This window comes from Corvus hawaiiensis, chromosome 8 (genome assembly GCF_020740725.1).
Source record: "Corvus hawaiiensis isolate bCorHaw1 chromosome 8, bCorHaw1.pri.cur, whole genome shotgun sequence".
Lineage (NCBI taxonomy): Eukaryota > Metazoa > Chordata > Aves > Passeriformes > Corvidae > Corvus > Corvus hawaiiensis.
This window is the reverse complement of record NC_063220.1, coordinates 36,854,015-36,875,544: the sequence shown is the minus strand read 5'-3', so window position 1 is coordinate 36,875,544 and position 21,530 is coordinate 36,854,015. Positions and strand designations below refer to the sequence as shown.

At 48.3% G+C, this 21,530-nt stretch overlaps 1 protein-coding gene across 13 annotated transcripts in view; it reads right to left on the bottom strand.

Annotated features, from left to right (window-relative positions):
* PCDH15 (protocadherin related 15) overlaps positions 1 to 21,530 on the bottom strand; it is a 711,356-nt gene that overhangs the window by 135,904 nt on the left and 553,922 nt on the right. For all 13 annotated transcript variants that reach the window (XM_048310467.1, XM_048310468.1, XM_048310469.1 and 10 more), the window contains 3 exons: positions 20,685 to 20,819; positions 19,625 to 19,774; positions 3,309 to 3,502 (listed from right to left, as the gene is read on the bottom strand). In XM_048310467.1, coding sequence (XP_048166424.1) covers positions 3,309 to 3,502; positions 19,625 to 19,774; positions 20,685 to 20,819 — 479 coding nt within the window. The remainder of the gene's footprint in view (positions 1 to 3,308; positions 3,503 to 19,624; positions 19,775 to 20,684; positions 20,820 to 21,530) is intronic.

The following is a 21,530-nucleotide window of genomic DNA, read 5'->3' as shown; positions in this document are numbered from 1 at the left end:
GCTGCAGGTGTAGCTTTTCCCCTCAGAAATCCTTGGACAAAGTAGATAAATCTCAGGTTTTACGGCTGCAGGAAAGAAACCAAAGGGATTTGTCCTGGTTTTTTTTGGAGGTGGGGCAGGAAGAGGGAGACAATCATGAATGCAAAGAGCTGCTTCTCACAGGGCTAGAAAACTCCAGAGCTTTTTTTAGAGGGTCCTACCTGAAATTACCAGACATTTGTAGTTGAAAGAGCTGCTGTGAAAACTGGGAGAGCTCATTTAATATGAAAACAATACATCACTGATCAATATTTTTAATCAGCTGCCCAAAATTGTGGCCGAGCACAGTCACCACTGTGCTGTGGATGTTTCCCACTGCCCTTTCCCAGCAGATTTTGCAGGCCTGGGTCACTGATGGGAGCTGAGCAGAGCATTGCAGCAACACCAGGGCTGAGAGCAACGTGCTGGGGACTGTCACACACCCCTGGCCATGCTCCAGGATAAGGAACTGAAGGACAAATCCCACCCCCATGGAGGCGCTGCAGGGACTCTGCCCCTCAGGGCACCTCCACACACACTGTGACAGGATTCAGTGCCAGGACACAGGGAATGGCTTCCCAGTGCCAGAGGGCAGGGATGGATGGGATCTTGGGAAGGAATTGTTCCCTGGCAGGGTGGGCAGGCCCTGGCACAGGGTGCCCAGAGCAGCTGGGGCTGCCCCTGGATCCCTGGCAGTGTCCAAGGCCAGGCTGGACATTGGGGCTTGGAGCAGCCTGGGACAGTGGGAGGTGTCCCTGCCCCGGGACTGGATGCGTCCCTTCCCAACACAAACCATTGTGGGATTCTGGGAATAGTAAACAAATTTTCTTCAAATAGATAAGGCAAAATCACAGAAGTAAAGCACAAATAGTCTGAAAACTAAAAGCACTCTAATATTAAATGGCTTTTTTTGCAATTCCAATCCATTTTTTATCAACATTTTGCATTTTTCCCCCGTGCCTTTTGTGTGGGTTATAGCCCAATTAAGGAGCTGGCAAATTCTCCTCTGGCATGGGAAGGGGAAGGAGATGGAGATGAGCCAAGCACTGCAGTTGGTGTTTTCAGGTGAATACACAGCACAGCATCTGGGAACTGCAGAGAGCTCCCAAAATCACTCCAGGATGGAAAAACAGCTTCTGTGCCACACCAGCTGATTGAAAATCAACTGCATCCCCATCACTGCTTGAATTATCTCCACATGGAATCATGGAATGGTTAGGGTTGGAAAGGACCTTAAACTCATCCAGTGCCACCCCCTCCCATGGGCAGGGACACCTTCCACTGTCCCAGGCTGCTCCAAGTCCCATCCAACCTGGCCTTGTACACTGCCAGGGATCCAGAGGCAGCCCAAGCTTTTCTGAGCAATTATAAAATCTATGATGAACGGATTTCTATCCATGTGGACCAACCCATCTTGACTTGATCCAGCAGATCCCTTATCACCAAGTGACATGGCTCCCATGTCCAGGAATCTGAGGGATTGTGAAAAGCTTAAGGTCTGACCTGAAATTGTTTGATTTTACAAATGTTGTCTTTTTTTTTTTTCAAAAAATAGAAATTGTTGTGCTTCAGTATAGGAATGGGCTGTGCAAGGAGGTGGTAAAATCTCCAGCCCTTCAAGGTTTCAAGAAACAACTGGATGTGGAACTTGCTGTGGTTTAGTTGACAAGGTTGAACTTGATGATCGTGGAGGTCCTTTCCAACCTTAATGATTCCATGATACCTCAATAACTTACATTAATAATTATAATTAATAATACTTAAACCCTAGATCTCAGTTTGGGCACATTTTTAAATGTCACTCCATGCAAAAACCAAAAAACAACTCCACAGAATTCCAATTTAAATTTGTGTTTGCAAAGGCTGCAGAGCTACAGTTCCTGAGCCAGGTTCAGTGGCTGGGTTTTGCTTCGTGCATAAGCAAGGGGATGACTGAAATCCAGCCACTTTCCAGGTGACTTTAGTTATCCCGGCAGAGTTTTCCACCTTGTTTTTGCCATGAAGACATTTTCAGAGGAGGAAGCACAGGCTCCCCACATGCATCCTCAGAAATATGTGTTTTTAGACAGCACAAAGATTTCTCCGGCACAAAAGGAGCTGATGGCAATCAGAGCTGTAGCGTGGGGCCCACACCACGGGGATCTCAGACTCTCTGAAGGGGAATTACTGATTTTTGCCCTTCACACTGAAGTACTACACAAAATAAATGCATAATTGTCCTCAATCTTCTCCTCAGCACTACCAGCAGCCTACTACCAGCTTGAGAGGGCTTATGAAGAAAACTGCCAGGAGGAAAAGGAGAGTGAAATTCAACCAGGAGACTGCTACCAGATGTCAATTTTATGAACAACTTAACAAGCTGAATGGACAGTAGTTACAAAACATGTGCACAGCAGCATGAGCTGCTTTCTTGGAGACACGATAGAAGCAGCAGGTCCTGAGGAAAGCCCACTTACTGAAATCCTGCTCTTGTGCTCTCTTTCCTTCTCACATTTCCCATTTGAAGAAGAGGTTTTTGCTTTACGCCTGTGGGAGATTTAAATGCTGGAGCCTCCTGTTCCTCCTTGTCATGCTCTTTGGACAAGGAGGTTGTCACATTATCAATAGCAGGCCCAGAACACGAGAGATATTTTTTGGCCAACCCCCCCACCTTCATGAAATGACATTTTGGCACAACTGCCACATTTAGGACACAAACTCCACAGAAACAGGTCAGCAGGGCTTGATACCTGAGCTGCTTTTCGAACACAGAGATCATTGAATGGTTGGGGTTAAAAGGGACCCTAAAGATGACGTTGTTCCACCCCCTGCCTAAACCCCAAATCTGCAGCCTGCTCTTCTGTATCAGCTGGGGTAAAACAGAGACAATTGTGCCCTTAGGAATTTTGGTCTTAATGGGGACACTGCACACCCTGCACCTGGAGAGGGTCTCCAGCTCAGCAACCCCATTCTTTCGGCTCCTTTTTGCATTTTCTGAACAAAAAGCATCTCCCTTGTCACTTGCTTTCTTCTTTCCATCCCCTCACCTCAATGAATGAATGGACACGCACAGAGACAGCACAACTGGGAACTTTTAACAACAGACCATGGCAAGCAAATGAAATCATGAAAACCCAGTCCTGCAAGGGAAACATCAAGGACCACAAAGGGCAAGAATTCTGCTGTGCCACTTTTCCAGAGCAGAGTCATGGAATTTTATCCCAGTGCCGTTTACAGCCACGGGGGTGTGGTCCAGGTATTCCTGCTGATCTGCTGGAATGATGAGGTTCGTTAGCAGGTGCATTAATTACCTTCTCTGTGCTGGGGGGGCACTGTCAGATGCTCTGACCGTGAGGGCGTAGGAGCGCCCCACCTCCAGCACCACTCCTGGGGCAATGGTGATGAGGCCTGTGCGGTCACCGATGGTGAAGTGTCCCTGATCCCCAGCCAGGATTTCGTACACAATCCGGCCGTTGGCTCCCTCGTCCGCATCCACAGCCGTCAGCTGCAAGGCAAAACCACAGCGTCAGCTTCCACAGGCCCTGCGAGGGGGGATGGGGCACTCGAACACCTGGAACGTACACGGGGATTTCTGAGCACCACACAGCAAAGACACCGCTGAAATGAAGGGCAATGGGTGTAAAAACATCATGAAGCAGAGAAAAACTGCCTGCTAAAGAGTGCAAGCCAATTGTTTTAAGGTACAAATTAAGAAACCTAATTAAGACCGAGCTTGTTCTCTGTGGGTTGGAATTTATAAGACTCCCTATAAAGGCAGAAGGGAGAAGAAGACACTTTTTGTGCAGCAACACTAATGAGAGGATTGTATTTATTTATTTTGACTTTTGCAGATGACAGCCTTGGTAGTGCCAGGAAGTCTCACATCCGGGCCTGGCATTCCAAGCCCTCCTTGTGCAGAGCTGAAGAGCAATGTTTGTGTTAATGTGCACCTACTGCTATGACAGACAAGTGGAAGGGAAACAGCAGCATGGATACAACACTTGGAGTCATGGAATCATTCAGGTTGGAAAAGCCCTCTAAGATCACTAAGTCCAACTCTTAACCCAGTACTTCCAAGGCCACCACTAACCCACGTTCCCAAGTGCCACGTTGCCTTTAAATCCCTTAGAGAAAAATCTAAATCCTGGTATTAATGGTGAACGTAATGAAATGAGGGAGTTCTTCCCTTCCCCCTGGGAAAGGCAGTGGGTTTATGCCACAATCAAACACACACTCGGCCAGGAATTAGAGCCCAGGGAATATATTTGCTTTTAGTGAATCATGGAACAGAATCCCAGAGTGGTTTGAGTTGGAAAGGATCTTAAAGCTCATCCCATTGCACCCCCTGCCATGGCCATCTTCCACTATCCCAGGGTGCTCCAAGCCCCGTCCAGACTGGCCTTGTTGGCTCTTCCTCCTTTAGGAGTTAGATAACTGATACACAGGTTCCTGAACTGGCTTTTCATGCTGCAGGACAACATTCCCTCAAACAGCACAAGGAATGACACAAAGTGGGCTGGGCAGCACTGGAACATCCAGGAGGCCACAGCATCCGGCTGTGCATCCAGCTGCCAACAGCTGGAAGTGGGAATGACAGGGAACGATGGCACCATGGGCTCCTCTGCTGCTCCCAGCAGTGGGAGGTGGGGAATGGGAAAGGGCACCAGCAGGGGTGACAGCAGAGCTTTCCTGGGATGTCCAAAGCAATCCCAGCCTCAGGAAGGATTCCCTGCAGGGATCCTCAAGTGAGGATGAAAAAGAAGAGATGCAGCTTCGTCAAAGGTCTCTGCCGTGGCTGTTCTGACGCAAACACTCCTGCCCCGGGGCAGCAGGGATGGAGGACGGCAGTGTGGGATGTCAGCGGCGACGGAAAACCTCGGCACCGACTGCGAGGCCAGGGCAGGATCAACAACCACTCCCTGAGCCAAGGCCACCCAAACAGAGGCCTCAGCTTCTGGCCCTGGGCCGCTCTTGTCACCCCGTGACACCCAGAGTCAGGGACAGGAACTCACTGATGGCCCTGCCCCACTACGACAGAAAATCATCGATCGGCCAGAGCAGCGTCACATCAACTTCAGCAGCTCAGAGCACTGCCCAAAGCTGCCAAAAACCCCCCAAAACTGCCAAATAACCACCCAAAACTGCCAAATAACCACCCAAAGCTGCCAAACCATTGCCCAAAACTGCCAAATAACCACCCAAAACTGCCAAATAACCACCCAAAACTGCCAAATCACCGCCCAAAACTGCCAAATCACCGCCCAAAGCTGCCAAACAACCACCCAAAACTGCCAAAAAACCACCCAAAACTGCGAAACCACCGCCCGAAACTGCCAAACCACTGCCCAAAACTGCCAAATAACCACCCAAAGCTGCCAAATAACCACCCAAAGCTGCCAAATAACCGCCCAAAGCTGCCAAAAAACCGCCCAAAATTGCCAAACCACCGCCCAAAACTGCCAAACCAGCACCCAAACCTCCCAGAGAACCACCCAAAGCTGTCAAATCAGCACCCGGAGCACTACCCAAAGCTGCCAAACCACCAGCCAAAGCTGCCAAATTACCACCCAAAGCTGCCAAACCAGCACCCAGACCACCACCCAAAGCTGCCAAAACAATCACCCAAAGCTGCCAAACCACTGCCCAAAGCTGCCAAACCACCGCCCAAAATTGCCAAACCACCACCCAAAATTGCCAAACCACCACCCAAAACTGCCAAATAACCACCCAAAGCTGTCAAACTACCGCCCAAAGCTGCCAAACAACCACCCAAAACTGCCAAATGACCACCCGAAGCTGCCAAACCACTGCCCAAAACTGCCAAACCACCACCCAAAGCTGCCAAAACAATCACCCAAAGCTGCCAAAGCACCACCTACTACTGCCAACCACCACCAGGAACTGTCACACCACCTTTGCCCAAGGATGGCTGCAGAAGTGGAAGAGCAGAAACCAAAGCTTGTCACCAAAAAAAGAATGCAGCCCAAGGGGAGGATGTGAATTACAGAATCCTGGAATGGTTTGGGTTGGAAGGGACCTTAAAGCTCATCCAGTTCCATGGGCAGGGACACCTTCCATAGACCAGGCTGCTCAGAGGCCCATCCAACCTGGCCTTGGACACTTCCAGGGAAAAACTCAGGGTTCTAATTGCTCTCCAAGATAATCGTGGTCCTTTATGCACAGAGGCTCAGTGAAATACAAGATTTCATGTAGAGAGTCAAAAATATTCTCTAAATCAAGAACTAAGCCCACCACAGCTTTAAAAACAAATCTTAATTCATCTCCTATGGCATTCTGGGACACATTGTATAATGAACATGGGATAAATCCTTGAAATGCCCCAAAAATCATGGAACAGAGGTCATCTCCTCTTAGAAATTTAAAAAACAAATTAATATTTGTGTGGTTTTTTGGGGTTTTTTTACCTACCTCATTCTGTATTTTCTTTTGGAATTCTGAAGAAACCCACCTATGAAAACTGCAATTTAATCACTCATTCTATAGCTTCTCTACATACCTGGGTGTGTTAATTAACCCTGAAGAGAATAATTATCCACCCAAGTGACAGAGCTGTAAAAACCTTGTCTGCTGAAATTCAAAAGTAACACACACACACACACAAAAAAGATAAATAAAGACTTTATGCTAAATAAGGGGCCCTAAGGATTTAATGACAGGACTTGGAACCAGGCCAGTTTTTACTGTGACAACATGAAAAAAGGAAAATTAATTGACTACACAAACACAGAGATTAAGCAGGTTAATTAAACCTACAAATATGGAATGCTTGGAAAGATAAGTGATTTGAAAAACATTTTGGGGGCAAAACCAGGAATCGAACCTGGGATTAAACAGAATTAAAGTTTAACTGCTGCCATTTGATTCCAAGAATCCCATCTCCAGCTGTCCCAGCCTGATAGAGCTCCATAGCTAACAAGATTTGAGAAACACAGGCTAAAATACACAGGGAGAAGAACAAAACATGGTTTTCTTTTAGTCTCCTAAAAAACTTTGCATCCAGCAGGATCAGCTCCATTGCATCAACACTTAATGTCCTGAAAGTCTGGCAAAAGAGGTGTGGATTCTGCTGCAGCAAAAAGTGGTTTCCTGGGAGGAAAAGGGAGATTTAGATGTGGTTTAGTTGGGGGAAAAAGGAGATTTAGGAGAGGTTTTCTTGGGAGGAAAAGGAGATTTAGATGTAGTTTTCTTGGGAGGAAAAGGAGATTTAGGAGTGGTTTAGTTGGGGGAAAAGGAGATTTAGGAGTGGTTTTCTTGGGAGGAAAAGGGAGAGGAGATTTAGAAGTAGTTTTCTTGGGAGGAGAAGGAGATTTAGGAGTGGCTTTCTGAATGAAAAGGAGATTCAGGAGTGGTTTTCTGAGGAAAAGGGAGATTTAGAAGTGGTTTAATTGGGGGAAAAAGGAGATTGAGAAGTGGTTTTCTTGGGAGGAAAAAGAGATTTAGGAGTGGTTTAGTTGGAGGAAAAAGGAGATTTAGGAGGGGTTTTCTGGAGGAAAAGGAGAAGGATGGCCTTAAGCTTACAAAGACACATCTTGGTCATGCTATAAACCCTGCTCAGACTCACTTCATAACTGGACAAACTGGGCTTCAATGTTTGACTTGGAACCTTTTCACAGCAACCTTTGTGCTCACCTGGCCCTGGACAGATGAAAGTGATGACCAACCTTCCCAGCAGCCTCCAACAGATTCAGCGTGATGGAAAAATTCCAGGATTGTTATGGAGATATTCCCGAACTTGAGCCAACCCCACATAATGATCTCTGAGTAGGTTAAAATACTTTTTCATTACCTCATCAGACGTTTCATCAAGTCTCAATCCATTATTTTTCCTTGAGTCTGCAGGGACATTGAGCACTCCAAACACAGCCCAGTTTTGTTTTCTCTCTCTGCTAATCAGGTTTGCTTTGGAGATGGAAATTAATTACCTGACAGGCTGAAGGCAAAGAGTAGCAAATAAACACGTAAATAAAACATGAAGTGGGGTTTGGAGATGACTTTTATGAGGATTTATGTAGGAAAAGGTTCCGGAGTGCTCAGGCACTGAACAGGTCACAGCCCCAAGGCTGCTCAAGGAGCATTTGCACAACGCTCCCAGGAATGCTCAGGGTGGGATTGTTGGGGTGTCTGGGCAGGGCCAGGAGTTGGATCCATGATCCTTGGGGGTGCCTTCCAGCTGCAGATATTCCGTGATTTTAAGATTCCCTCTAAACTGGCCTGCTGTTCTATGGCACAATGCAGGTTTAAGAGCTTTAAATCAAGAACTTGTGCCAAGCTGGGGTAGGACCTCTAAAAATTAACTTGCACATGTGCTGCCAGACAGAATTGTTCCAGTGGGGAACAGGGCACTGATCCCCAGCGTATTTTATTCTCCATTTCAGTCAGGGAGTTATTTAATTGCTCTTGGAAGAGAGCCCCTGAATGTGGGTCGTGCCACTGCACCAGGAAATCAGTGAGAAATTAAGATACAGGGATAAATTGAGATAGGTTATTTTGGTGAGTAAGAAGAGCAAAACTGGGATTGTTCAGCCTGTGGAAGAAAAGCTCCAGGGTGACCTCACTGTGACCTTCCAGGACCTGAAGGAGCTGACAGGAAAGATGGAGAGGGACTGTTCGCAAGGGCTGGAGGGCCAGGACACAGGGAATGGCTTCCCAGTGCCAGAGGGCAGGGATGGATGGGATATTGGGATGGAATTGTTCCCTGGGAGGGTGGGCAGGCCCTGGCACAGGGTGCCCACAGCAGCTGGGGCTGCCCCTGGATCCCTGGCAGTGTCCAAGGCCAGGATGGAGCAACCTATGGAAGGTGTCCCTGCCCATGGCAGGGCTGACACTGGATGGGCTTTCACGTCCCTTCCAACCCAAACCATTCCATGATTCCATGAATTACATTTAAGGCCAGTCCACAAGTTTTCCTGTAAAGACAAAATACAAAAAAATCTCCTCACGGGCCAAGATTTAGGCGAATAATATTTTTTGCCACCTTTTGTCCCTTCCCAGCTCTCTCATGTTCCTGCTCAATATTCCCTGCTCCCTGCATCCTGAACAGAAAAGCGAGAAGTGTCTGAAGAAGAAAAGTGGATTTAAATGACTGAGATGAAATTTTGTTGCACCCCAGCTGCAAACTCCACCGATGGATGTGTGACTCGTTTCGAGATCTGAGTCACAGCAGTGGAAAACGGGGCAGCAAAAATATAATGACATAAAAAAGATGGAATTAAGTACTTTACTAGGTTTACTATTAATAAGCTTTTTAGTGACAGCTATTATGTAACTGTTTTGAAGGACAGATTTCTCAATTGAGAAACTTCTGGGGAGCACGATAAAATACCTATGGAAGGAGAAGGAAAACTCAGATGAGAAATTCTCCGGCTGAAAGGAACAAAATATACAGACTTTGAAACTTAACACTCCTCAACCAAGGCCTGAGACAATTTCATTAACTACTGAGAGGAGACAACTGAAATAAAACCTGTTTTTCTCACTTCTCTGAAAGGTAACAGGGAAAGAAAGGAGATTCCTTGGTCTAACCATCCAGGCAGAAAGGAAAAAATGGGGGGAAAATTGAATTCTTCTTGTAATTAATATATTTTCCTGTTCTTTGTGGCTATTTTCCAGCAGAACCTAAGAAATTTTGAATTTCCTTTATTTTAGAAGAGTGTACCAGACAGAAAACACAAGTAACTTAAGAACTATTATGTCTTGGGGCTTTTTTCAGGAGTAAAATCAAAACAACGTCCCACAAAATGGGGCAGCAAGAAAGCACAAACTGGGGTTATTTGTCCATGTTAATGGCACATTTTCATGCAATTGAACTCTGGAAAAAAAAATTCTAAGAAATATAAGAATATGACCCTAAGGATAATAAAAGCCAAGAGGCTGAAAATCAGTCTGACTGTTATAAATGGTTATTAGACTGTCCAGACTCTCTGAGGTCAGTGCTCTTTTTCTAAGCTGCTTTCTCTGATCACACAAAGTGGTTTTATGAACTGCTTTTGCTCTGGGAACTGTCAAGAGCTGAGCATCCTCTCCCAGCAGAGGATCCCAAAGGATCCCACCCCAGGAGGGAGGGTAGGGTACAAGGTGAGTTTGCTCCTCATGCAGAGAACAAGATGAGTGGCCCCAAAATCACCGTGCCAGGGCTCAAAAAATGGGACAGAAATATCAGTTTGGCTTTTGAGAAAGTCATTAGAAAGCCTTTATATGCATAAAGTCTTTATATATATATATGTAAAAATAAATAAAAATAAAATGGGTATTTTAGGTCTAAAGATTGAGCAACCTCCCGAACAGTGCAGCAGCCCAAAATCCTTATCATGGAATGGTTTGTGTTGGAAAGGACCTCAAAGCCCATCCAATTCCAATCTTCTGCCATGGGCAGGGACACCTTCCACTGTCCCAGGCTGCTCCAAGCCCCAATGTCCAGCCTGGCCTTGGGCACTGCCAGGGATCCAGGGGCAGCCCCAGCTGCTCTGGGCACGCTGTGCCAGGGCCTGCCCACCCTCCCAGGGAACAATTCCTTCCCAATATCCCATCGATCCCTGCCCTCTGGCACTGGGAAGCCATTCCCTGTGTCCTGTCCCTCCAGCCCTTGTCCCCAGTCCCTCTCCAGGCCCTGCAAGGGGCTCTGAGCTCTCCCTGGAGCCTTCTCCTCTCCAGGCTGAACAATCCCAGCTCTCCCAGCCTTTCCTCCCAGCAGAGCTGCTCCATCCCTCTGCTCATCCTGGAGCCTCCTCTGGACTCTTTCCAGCAGCTCCAGGTCCCTCCTGTGCTGGGCCCTCTTTATTTCTGGTGTCATCACCAGTCCACTGAAATCCTATGACCTGACCCTTAGGTTTTTTTTTTAAGCCAGGTCATTGATAAGTTCAGATCATCTGGCAATGTGGGATGAGTTGAAAAACAACCTCTCTCCCAAATCAGCCAGGATTTTCTACCTTCCCCCTCTGGCCAGATTATAAACTTAGAAAACCTGGAAGCAGCCACATGCTGACTGTGCAGACAGAAGCACGGATTTGGGAAAACCTCACTCTCAGAATTTTAATTTTTCAGCAGAGGTGAGCTAAAGGCCCAATGTTGGGGAAGATGAAACAGGAAAGCCTTGGAAATATGATTGCCTGACAAAAGATTTTGGGAATATGAAAACTACAGGCAACATCGAAATGAAAGCCACTTTTGAAATACCAGGTCTTAGTTACTGAACAACTGGAAAACAATGGTATGGCCGACTGAAGTAATCCCCTCTTGATGGAACAATACCCTCTGCTTGCAAACAGGTCCAAGGGTCAGAGCAGACCCTACTAGCTCAGCAGAAGGGGTCCAAAGAGTAGTTTTTAGAAGTTAAGATGTAACACTCTATGGTAATATAAGAACTCTTATAGGCTGTATGTAAATGCTATAGGATTTGTATCTTGTATTAGATTGGTTAGTGACAATTAGAATATTCAGTGCAGAAGATGATTTATTGTATTGTAACCAGGACTTCAGACATTCACATTCTCATTCTCATTCTCATTCTCATTCTCTCTTCTATTCATTCCTCTCTTCCACTTCTACTCTTGCTCCTACTCTCTCTCTCTCTCTCTCTCACCCGTTCACTCTCTTGCTCTCTTGGGCCTGCTCAGAGCTGAGTCTACCAGCTCTGAGCAGTGCCCCAATACCCACGCCCTTTACAATAAACCGGCTGTGTCCCAAGACCTGCCTATAGAGATCTCTCGTCTCCATCCGTCACCGTCTACGTCCGGCCGTCCCGACAGGACCCCAGAACCCCCAAAACCTACAGTCTGGCGCCCACCGTGATTGCCGAGCCCACACCCAGCACCTGCAGCCTGGCGCACAACGTGATTGAACGCCCGGTTCAGCTTTCTCCATCTGTAGGACTTTTCTCCATGGACGGTAACTAAAAGACCAGTTATAGCCACCTAGAACTTGTCGTGAGCACTGCATACCGTTGCTGCGCATCGTAGTAGCTGGAGCTCTATAATTCTGCTGAAGCAGCCCTCGAGCACGGGGTTTACCTGGAGCTCTTGGAGGCAATTGCCTGGCAGCCCTCGAGCACAGGCGGCCACTGCTGCGCAGCGGCTCCCTGGAGCTCTTTGAGGAGGTCTGCCGTATCACCCCTCGAGCACGGACACGCTGCTAAGCAGTGCTGACTGGAGCTCTGCGGAGGGAAATCTGCCGCACGCCCCGAGCACAGGCGAGTAGTGCTGAGCACCGCCTGCACTGCAGCTCAGTGCGGACCCACCCGTGAGGTCCTGAGCACGGAAAGCCGTTGCCAAGCGACGCCTAAAACCGGAGCTCTGAGAAAGGACCGAAAAGCGGCGTCCTGAGTGCTGAGTGGAGTGCCTGCCAGCCCCGCACGACAGACATCTGAGTAAGGACGCTGCTCCTGCGACATCACCTAAGTGAGTATCATACTGGTCTAAAAAATGGGACAAACCCACTCTGCCCATGACAGAGATCTCTATAAGCAACTTAAGCATTTACTTATAAGCTCTGGTCCAAGTCAGTTGCCTAAACACGAGCTAAAAAATCTTTTAGAATGGACCCGACTTAATTTCCCAAATGCTGACCGTTCAGCCGTCTTTACAAGAGACTTTTGGGACACAGTTGGAGTTAAGCTCTTTAATAATATCTCCTACCGGGATATGGCAGCCGCGCAGCTGCTCCCAGCTTGCAGAGCGCTGGTAGAGCTGTTTGCCGCGGTGGCGCCGCCCGCAGCAGTCACCCCGCCGAGCCCGGCTCCGGCTGCTAGTCCGCCCCTTGCCGTCGCGAGCCCGCAGCGGAGCATGGCCCCCGCCCCTCCGCCGGACCCCGTGACTCCGATACCCGCGGTCCGGCTGACGCGCGCCGCCCCGCCCCCCGCGCTCGCGGTCTCGGCACCCGTTACCCCGGCCCCAGCCACCCCACCGGACCCTACGGCCCCTCCCGCCCCTCCCGCCATCCCGTTCCTCCCCGCTGCCCCATCCCCCGCGGCCCCCGCTGCCCCATCCCCCGCGGCCCCCGCCTTCAGTGCCAGCGTCTCCGCGGCCCCGCCCCTTGCCCCTGCCCCTCCGTGCCCCCCCCCCGGTTCCGTCACCGCGGCTCCACCCCCCCCGCTGCCGTCATTGCTACCCCACCCCCCGCTGCTGACATCATGGTGGCCCCGCCCCCCGGCGGTACCCCTGCGGGGCCAGCGCCTACCCCCCTGCTACCTACGGGTGTTACCCCTCCCCCAGCCGCGCCGGTTATGGCCATGGCTGCCATTATAGCCGGCCCCCCCCCCAAAGCCAAGCGGCGACCCTTCTTCCAGCCCCCCAGGTCCCGCCCCCCACACGGCATCGATGATAGCCATTGTTCCATCTGCGTCCGCCGCTGCTGCGTCTTCACAGTCCCCTGCCGCTCCCGAAACACTGGTGCCCAGAGCGCCGGCCACGGCCGTCCTGCTGTCTCCGGCACCCCCTGTGCACGTTACCGCAGGAACCCTACCCCCCCACCCTGCCGTTCAAGCGCACACAGCACGCCCCGAGCGGTCCCCCGGCCCCGTGGCAGCACAGCAGCCGCCTGTGTCTACTCCCGCTCCTCCTGCCATTTCTGTGCTGTTCCCCGATCCCCGCACACCATCGCTTGCGCTGGGAGTGCCCCAGCTCCGCGAGCCACTTGATGCCGGTGCCGCGCTGCCTGCACGGATGTCTGCAGTCTCCCCTGTACCTGCCCCTGCTCCAGCTACGTCTCCCGGCACCGCAGCCCCGTCTCCCGCGGCACCACCACCCACCCCAGCCCAGCCTACAAGCTTCCAGCAGCAGCACGCCGCGATCCAGCCACCAGCCCTCCTGCCTCCCGCGACCGCAGCCCCAGCCCCTGGTTCTGCAGTCCTGCCATCTCCCGCTCTGCCCGAACCGCCCGCCACACGGACTGCTGCCCTTACAGCCTACCGCGCGGACCTGATGACGCAACACGCGCATGCGCAATTGCTGCAACTCCCGGACCAGTGGTATCAGTCCGCTCAGACTTCTCCAACCTCAGCACCGCTCCCGGGACCAGCCGCGCATCCTCCCGCGACTCCGCCGCGCAGCTCCACCCCGCCTCCTCGCCCGCCGCCACTGAGATCGGCTGCACCACTCCCGAACTCTGCCATGCCATCATCACCCCCGCCGGGTCCCATCCCTGCGCCGCAGCCGCCTCCGCCGGGGTCCCCCGACACCGTACAGCTGTATCCCTCCGCGCAGCGCAGCCTTGCCTCAGAAGCCGCGAGCAAGGGGGGAACCGAGAGCAATAATGCAGCTCCAGTGGCAGGGGAGACGGAGAGCCCCTCTGCCGGAGCTGATGCTTTGAATCTAACACAAGTAAACTCTGAAAAGCAGCCAGATTTGTTTGCAATAAGCCCCAGAGTCCCGCCGGCAAGCGGCGGGGATCTTGCAACCCAGAAAGAGAAAACGAGTTCTGAAAGTTTGTCAGCGCTACCTTCTGAATCAAAAAATCCTCCAAAGTGCTCAGATTATTCTAAATTAACAGATTGCCATGAAATAAGACCCCAAATCTATAAAGATGAAAGTCTTAGTCTATTAACTAAGCCTGTGATAGCTAGCCAACAGCCTGACAGTCCTAAAATGTGGGCTCCCATCTCCACTCTCCAAATTAAAGAACTAAAAAGTGCTGTAAGATACAGTGGCATTTGCTCACCGTATCTTAAACAACTGCCAAAAAGTACCCTAAAAGGAACACATCAAACTTTAAAACGCATTTTAAATCAACAGAAAAGGGGAAAAGCCCAGGCTACACCTCAAAGAAGGTTGAATAAAGCCTTGTATGTTTTTAATTTCTTGAACAGCTCTGCAGAAGAGCCTGAACCCCCCATCTATAGACATTTCCTAAACAACAAAAAAGCAAAACTGAAAGAGCACCCTCCAGTTTTAATTAAGAATTTAGCATCAGGAAAAATAGAAAGACCTTATGATCTTATAATGTGGGGAAAGGGATTTGCATGTCTCTCCACAGGTGAAGGAACCAAGTGGATTCCAGCAAAGAACATGAAGCTGTACCACGCATCAAAGCCCACTGTCTGTTCCACTTCAGGCAGTGACCCCGCGAGTGGAAGCCGAGAAGCTGGCACTGAAATGTGAACTAGGCAGAAACACTGAGAGAAGATTGTCTGCCAGAAACAGCTCGAGAAAAGAATGGAGTTTTAGCATTATTTGTGTAGATGCATGTTGCTTTTAACCTTTTGTTTTTGTTTTTATAATGAAGCTTTACCTGTAAATCAACCAAAGACAAATGTCTGGGTTGCTTTAGCCAAATCTGCAGGCTCCGATACCATCTGTCTATCTGACACAAGCCCTGACAAACCTTTTTCAACCTGTTTAGTTGGAATGCCTTTTCCAGAAGGTTTTGGTAATGTTATTCTTGATAAGTATTAGCCATGTGATAATCATCACATTTCTCCAACTACCAGCCATAAACACCAAACTTATATTGATAACTCTAAAATTGATAAATCTGACCTTCAAGAGCTAGAAATCCTAGGCTCGTTAACTATGGATACCTGCTATTTCTTTCACTTTCTAGGAGAAAACGGTCCTCATTTAAATGTTACCCCATATCACCCAGCTTATAGCAATGTAACTTCTTGGTGCAACCAAGCTAAGCTTCTTATATATGACGAACCTCATGCAGATCGTTTTAACAAACTTCCTATTCGATTCCCTAGAGGAATTTGGCTCATCTGTGGAGACAGAGCCTGGCAAGGTATACCTTCAAAAATAGATGGTGGCCCTTGTGCTCTGGGACAACTTACAATTATTGCTCCCAGTGTCAAAGAAGTAATCAAAAAGAAAAACAGAAAGATTAGATCTTCCTGGGGACATCAGTATGAGAGCGACTGTGATAGTGACTTTCATCCTTGGAACTCTGAAAAATCAATTGTTGCGAGCATTTTTCTTCCTCAGTTAAGTTCCTCAATTGCACTAAAACAGTTAAACAAGTTGGGATGTTGGCTCAGCAAGGAGGTAAATGCCACCTCTACTATGATCAGTGATTTGTTAACTGATGAAGAGGCAGTCAGACATGCCACTTTACAAAATAGAGCTGCCATTGATTATCTTTTATTAGCACATGGGCATGGCTGTGAAGATTTTGAAGGATTATGCTGTATGAACTTATCCGATCATTCTGTTTCCATTCACAAACAGTTACAAAACCTAAGGGACCTAGCTAACCAAATTACAACAGATAACTCGTCTTGGCTAGACAGTTTGTTTGATGGTTGGAGCTTTGCACCCTGGCTAAGGGAACTCTGTAAAATAGGCTTGATTATTCTAGTAGTAATAATTATAGTTTTAGTAGCAGTACCTTGTATACTTCAGTGTGTGCAAAAAATGACGAGTAAGACTATGTCTAATATCTTAATTGTCCATCGAAAAGGGGGAGATGTTGGGGAAGATGAAACAGGAAAGCCTTGGAAATATGATTGCCTGACAGAAGATTTTGGGAATATGAAAACTACAGGCAACATCGAAATGAAAGCCACTTTTGAAATACCAGGTCTTAGTTACTGAACAACTGGAAAACAATGGTATGGCCGACTGAAGTAATCCCCTCTTGATGGAACAATACCCTCTGGTTGCAAACAGGTCCAAGGGTCAGAGCAGACCCTACTAGCTCAGCAGAAGGGGTCCAAAGAGTAGTTTTTAGAAGTTAAGATGTAACACTCTATGGTAATATAAGAACTCTTATAGGCTGTATGTAAATGCTATAGGATTTGTATCTTGTATTAGATTGGTTAGTGACAATTAGAATATTCAGTGCAGAAGATGATTTATTGTATTGTAACCAGGACTTCAGGAATTCTCATTCTCATTCTCATTCTCATTCTCACTTCTATTCATTCTCTCTTCTATTCATTCCTCTCTTCCACTTCTACTCTTGCTCCTACTCTCTCTCTCTCTCTCTCTCACCCGTTCACTCTCTTGCTCTCTTGGGCCTGCTCAGAGCTGAGTCTACCAGCTCTGAGCAGTGCCCCAATACCCACGCCCTTTACAATAAACCGGCTGTGTCCCAAGACCTGCCTATAGAGATCTCTTGTCTCCATCCGTCACCGTCTACGTCCGGCCGTCCCGACTGGACCCCCAGAACCCCCGAAACCTACAGTCCAATTTCCCCATTATTCCTTTCCCAAATAACCTGCTCTGGCTCAGTTTTCCCAAGAAATGTGTCCTCCTGCTCTTTGAATGCCTCCAGGCTAGGAACACGTTAGCAGCTGCAACACCAGGACATGTTTGAGAGCTGGAGAGCAGCACATTCCCTCCGAGCACAGAAACACTTCAGCAGCTTCAGACAAGCCCAGGAGCTGCTCTGCTTCATCCCAGGAATCATTAACACATCTCAGGCAGCTCAGAGCATCCTCAAGGCCAACTCAGAGTAGAAAACATTCTTTTTACCCAGAAGAAATCTCATTTAGCAACATTTTCTGCCTCACGCTCTCTGGCTCCTTCAGGACAACAGGATTTGGAGTCTTGTCTTCACACAGCCTTGAAGGAATTTAATTGTGCTTCAAGCTTTTCTCTTTCCCCCAAATCTTGCTGGAAATGCCTCTGTGGCTCTCCCATGGGATGGTTTTTAAGCACCTGTAGCCCAAATTGACAAGGGGACAAAATAACACCAAGGAAGAGCTGAAGATGCAAAGGCACAAGCACAGCTCAGGAGGGGACAGGAGGGGCACTGAGCCCTCTCCTCATCACTGCTACCCTCAAATTAATTCCTGATTATGGTTCAGAAAATGGCATTTTTATCCTTAGGTCAGCAGATTAAATTGATTATCCCAATATTCCCACTGCCTTCAACCACTCTGGAATGCCACCAATGGCATCTTGTCTTCTCATCCATCTGGATTGGCAGCACTCAGAGCAGGGCTGAGATCTTGGAAGAATTGCCCCCAAAAAGCCTTTTTCCATTAATTTCAATGCCACAAGGATTCACCTCCAGTCCTGCACTACAACATAAATCAGTGCTGGCAAAATTTAATTGAAACTGCTTCTCTCTTGGGTCCATGTTCAACCCATTTTCCATTGCTCATTTGCTCTACAAACAAACTTGTACAAACCAGCAGGTTTTCTGGAGTGGGAAAACATCCCTAGTTATGTCCTATTCCACTTCCTGCCTCTTCTCCTAAAATGTTTTATCTCAAAGTCCCGCTAATAAAGGAGAATATTTTTTTTTGAGATTTTTCAGCTGAGAATCACAGAATCGCAGAATCACCAGGTTGGAAGAGACCTCCAAGATCACCGAGTCCAACCCTGTGCATGCCCTAACACCCATGCCCATGCCCTAACACCACCTCAACTAAACCATGGCACCAAATGCCACGTCCAATCTTTTTTTAGACACATCCAGGGACGGTGACTCCACCACCTCCCCAGGCAGATGATTCCAGAACTTTATCACTCTTTCAGTAAAAAACTTTTTCCTGACATCCAACCTAAACTTCCCCTGGCACAGCTTAGGCTGTGTCCTCTCGTTCTGTCAGTTGCTGCCTGGAGAAAGAGCCTGACCCCCACCTGGCTACAACCTCCTTTCAGGCAGTTGTAGAGAGTGACAAGGTCTCCCCTGAGCCTCTTTTTCTCCAGGCTAAACAACCCCTTCTCCCTCAGTTGTTCCTCACAGGGCTTGTGTTCCAGGCCCTTCACCAGCCCTCTTGCCCTCCTCTGGATGCGTTCAGGCATCTCCACGTCCTTCCTGAGCTGAGGGGCCCAGAAATGGACACAGCACTCGAGGTGCGGCCTCACCAGTGCTGAGTACAGGGGAAGAGTGACTTCCCTGGTCCTGCTGGCCACACTGTTCCTGATCCAGGCCAGGTGCCGTTGGCCTTCTGGGCCACCTGGGCACACTGCTGGCTCATGTTCAGTCGGCTGTCGACCAGCACCCCCAGGTCCCTTTCTGCCTGGCCACTGTCCAGCCACTCTGTCCCCAGCCTGTAGCACTGCAGGGGTTGTTGTGGCCAAAGTGCAGGACTCGGCGCTTGGACTTGTTAAACTTCATCCTGTTGGACTCTGCCCATCCATCCAACCGTTCCAGGTCTCTCTGCAGAGCCCTCCTACCTTCCAGCAGATTGACACATGCCCCCAGCTTGGTGTCATCTGCAAATTTACCGAAGGTAGACTCCATACCCTCATCCATGTCATCAGTAAAATATTGAACAGAACTGGCCCCAGCACAGACCCCTGAGGGACACCACCGGTGACTGGCCCCCAACTGGGTGCAGCACCGTTTACCACCCCTCTCTGGGCCTGGCCATGCAGCCAGTTCCTGACCCAGAGAAGAGTGCTCTTGTCCAAGCCGTGGGCTGCCAGCTTTTCCAGGAGTATGCTGTGGGAGACAGTGTCAAAGGCCTTGCTGATGCCCAAACAGACAACATAAGAAGTTTTTGTGGAAGCTCAGAGGAAGCAGCTGAGCTGCAGCTCTACAGATAAGACAGGCCTGACATTTAGTCTCAACAATTTTTTAATAGATATTTAATTAACAAAGTGGATGCAGATACACAAACTTCATTTCTAGCTGGTTTCAGTGCATTTCCAATTTAGATGAACAAAGCCATGTACTGCTAACAAAAGTGAGTTAACAGAGGTAATAAAAGCCCTGAAATTACCTTAATAACGCCTTCCCCAGGCCTCATATCCGTATAGATCTTGACATTGTAGGAAATGTTGGAGAAGGTTGGGGTATTATCATTGGCATCAATCACCAGGATGTTGACAGTCACTGGGACACTCTCCTGGACTCCATCAGAAGCTGTCATCTTGAGAGAGACAAAAAAAGCAGGACAGGAATGTGTTTTAATGGTGTGTTCTCAACGCAATTCCAAGAGAAATACAGTTCCAATAGGAGAAAACACAGCCTGACAACCCAAAATCGGGATTCAGCAGAGCTTGAGCCTGCACGTGCAAGACTCAGGGCAAAAGCAAAGCCAACTCATCCAAACCTTTCCATTGTAGAAGTGAGAGGGAATAACTTGGAATTTCCCAGGGACAGGGCTGGGATAGGAGCTGTTGAGTCCATGGAGTCTCACCTGGGCATCAACACACGCAGGAGCTCTGTTAAACCTCCTGGACAACATTTGGAAGTGGGAATTACAGAGCTGGGGGCTCTTCTTATTCCACAGAGGAGATCTGAGCTCTCCTTTCCAATGGCAAAGGGACAGAAAATAGGGAGGCACAGACTGGGAACCCCTGCAGATGGGCTGGGTTTGCCCACAGCCCACTTCCAAATCATTGTAGGGCTGTTAAGGGGTTCACTCACAGCCTGAGGGAATATTAAATCCATTTCAGCATTTTTTTCCTCTTTTTTCTTTTCTTTAACACTTCTGGCTGTGCTGTCAGCCTAATTTTTTTTATTTGGGATAGAAATAAAGCAAAAAGCCCAAGACAAGGCTCATGTTTCAGGGATGAGGGGAAAAAAGGCAACGAGAAAAGCAAGGCCAGGAATAAAAAGGAGGATGCAGATCCTGGATGGGATGAGGAGCAGAGGCCAATCCTGAGGCCAGGATGGTACTGGTAGGGGCATCTAAAATGCTGCTCTTAACCCACTCGTCCTTCACTGCTCTCCTTCTTCTGGGCCATTTTATGGCTTCCAAGGATGCTGGAATTGATCCTTTCCCACCACTTGCTCCGAGCAGTGCCTGGAGGGTTTTCCAAGGGCATGGAACTCACGGAGAAGGTGTAGAGCTGCTGGACCTCCCTGTCCACGGGCTGCAGCAGGGTGAGGTAGCGGGTGATGCCACTCTGAGTCACAGTGAAAAACGTGGTGTAGTCGTTCAGGAAGAGATGCAGCTGCGGGTCCTTGGTCTTTCAACAGTATCAAATGAAAAAAAGAGCATTTTATTATAAACTCAGAGGTACATTAAGTCTCCAATTACTCGCTACAGGTGCTCCTTTTAGTTGAAACCTAAATAAGCACAAATGCTGTGACTACAAATCTACAAAACTGTAAAGAAAAAAGGTAAAAAACCTCACTGCTGGCCTAAAAATCTAATCTTCTTGATGAAAAACATATTAAAAAACCACTAGAGTAAGAAAACCCAATAGTAAACGAATACCTGTATTGGTTTTAAATAAGTGCCTTTTTTCCCTCCTGTTACACGGTAATTTTAAGCCAGACACAACTTAATATAAGAAACCAGATTCAAGCATTTCTCTTCATATTAAAACCCAAACAAAGCTGAACTTGATTAACAGAGCAATAAAACAGCTGGGTTGGTGCAATGAACAACGAGAATGACGGGTGGTGAATGCCACACAAAATACAGGCAGCTCAGGGGGTCTCTTTAGGTCTTGGAAAGAATCCAAATGTATTGATGCAGAATTAGGAACCTCTCAGCTGATGGGGGGAAAACATCCCAAATGAACTGAAAATAACATTTTAAGGTAAAGAGAGGGGAAAAAGGCATTGTAAATTTACTCATGGCTTCCTGAGGACTTGGGTCACTCCTGATCTCCAGCTCTTTTGAGGTGTTTTTAACTGATCAGACTTTACAAAAGTCTTCAAACAAACCACAT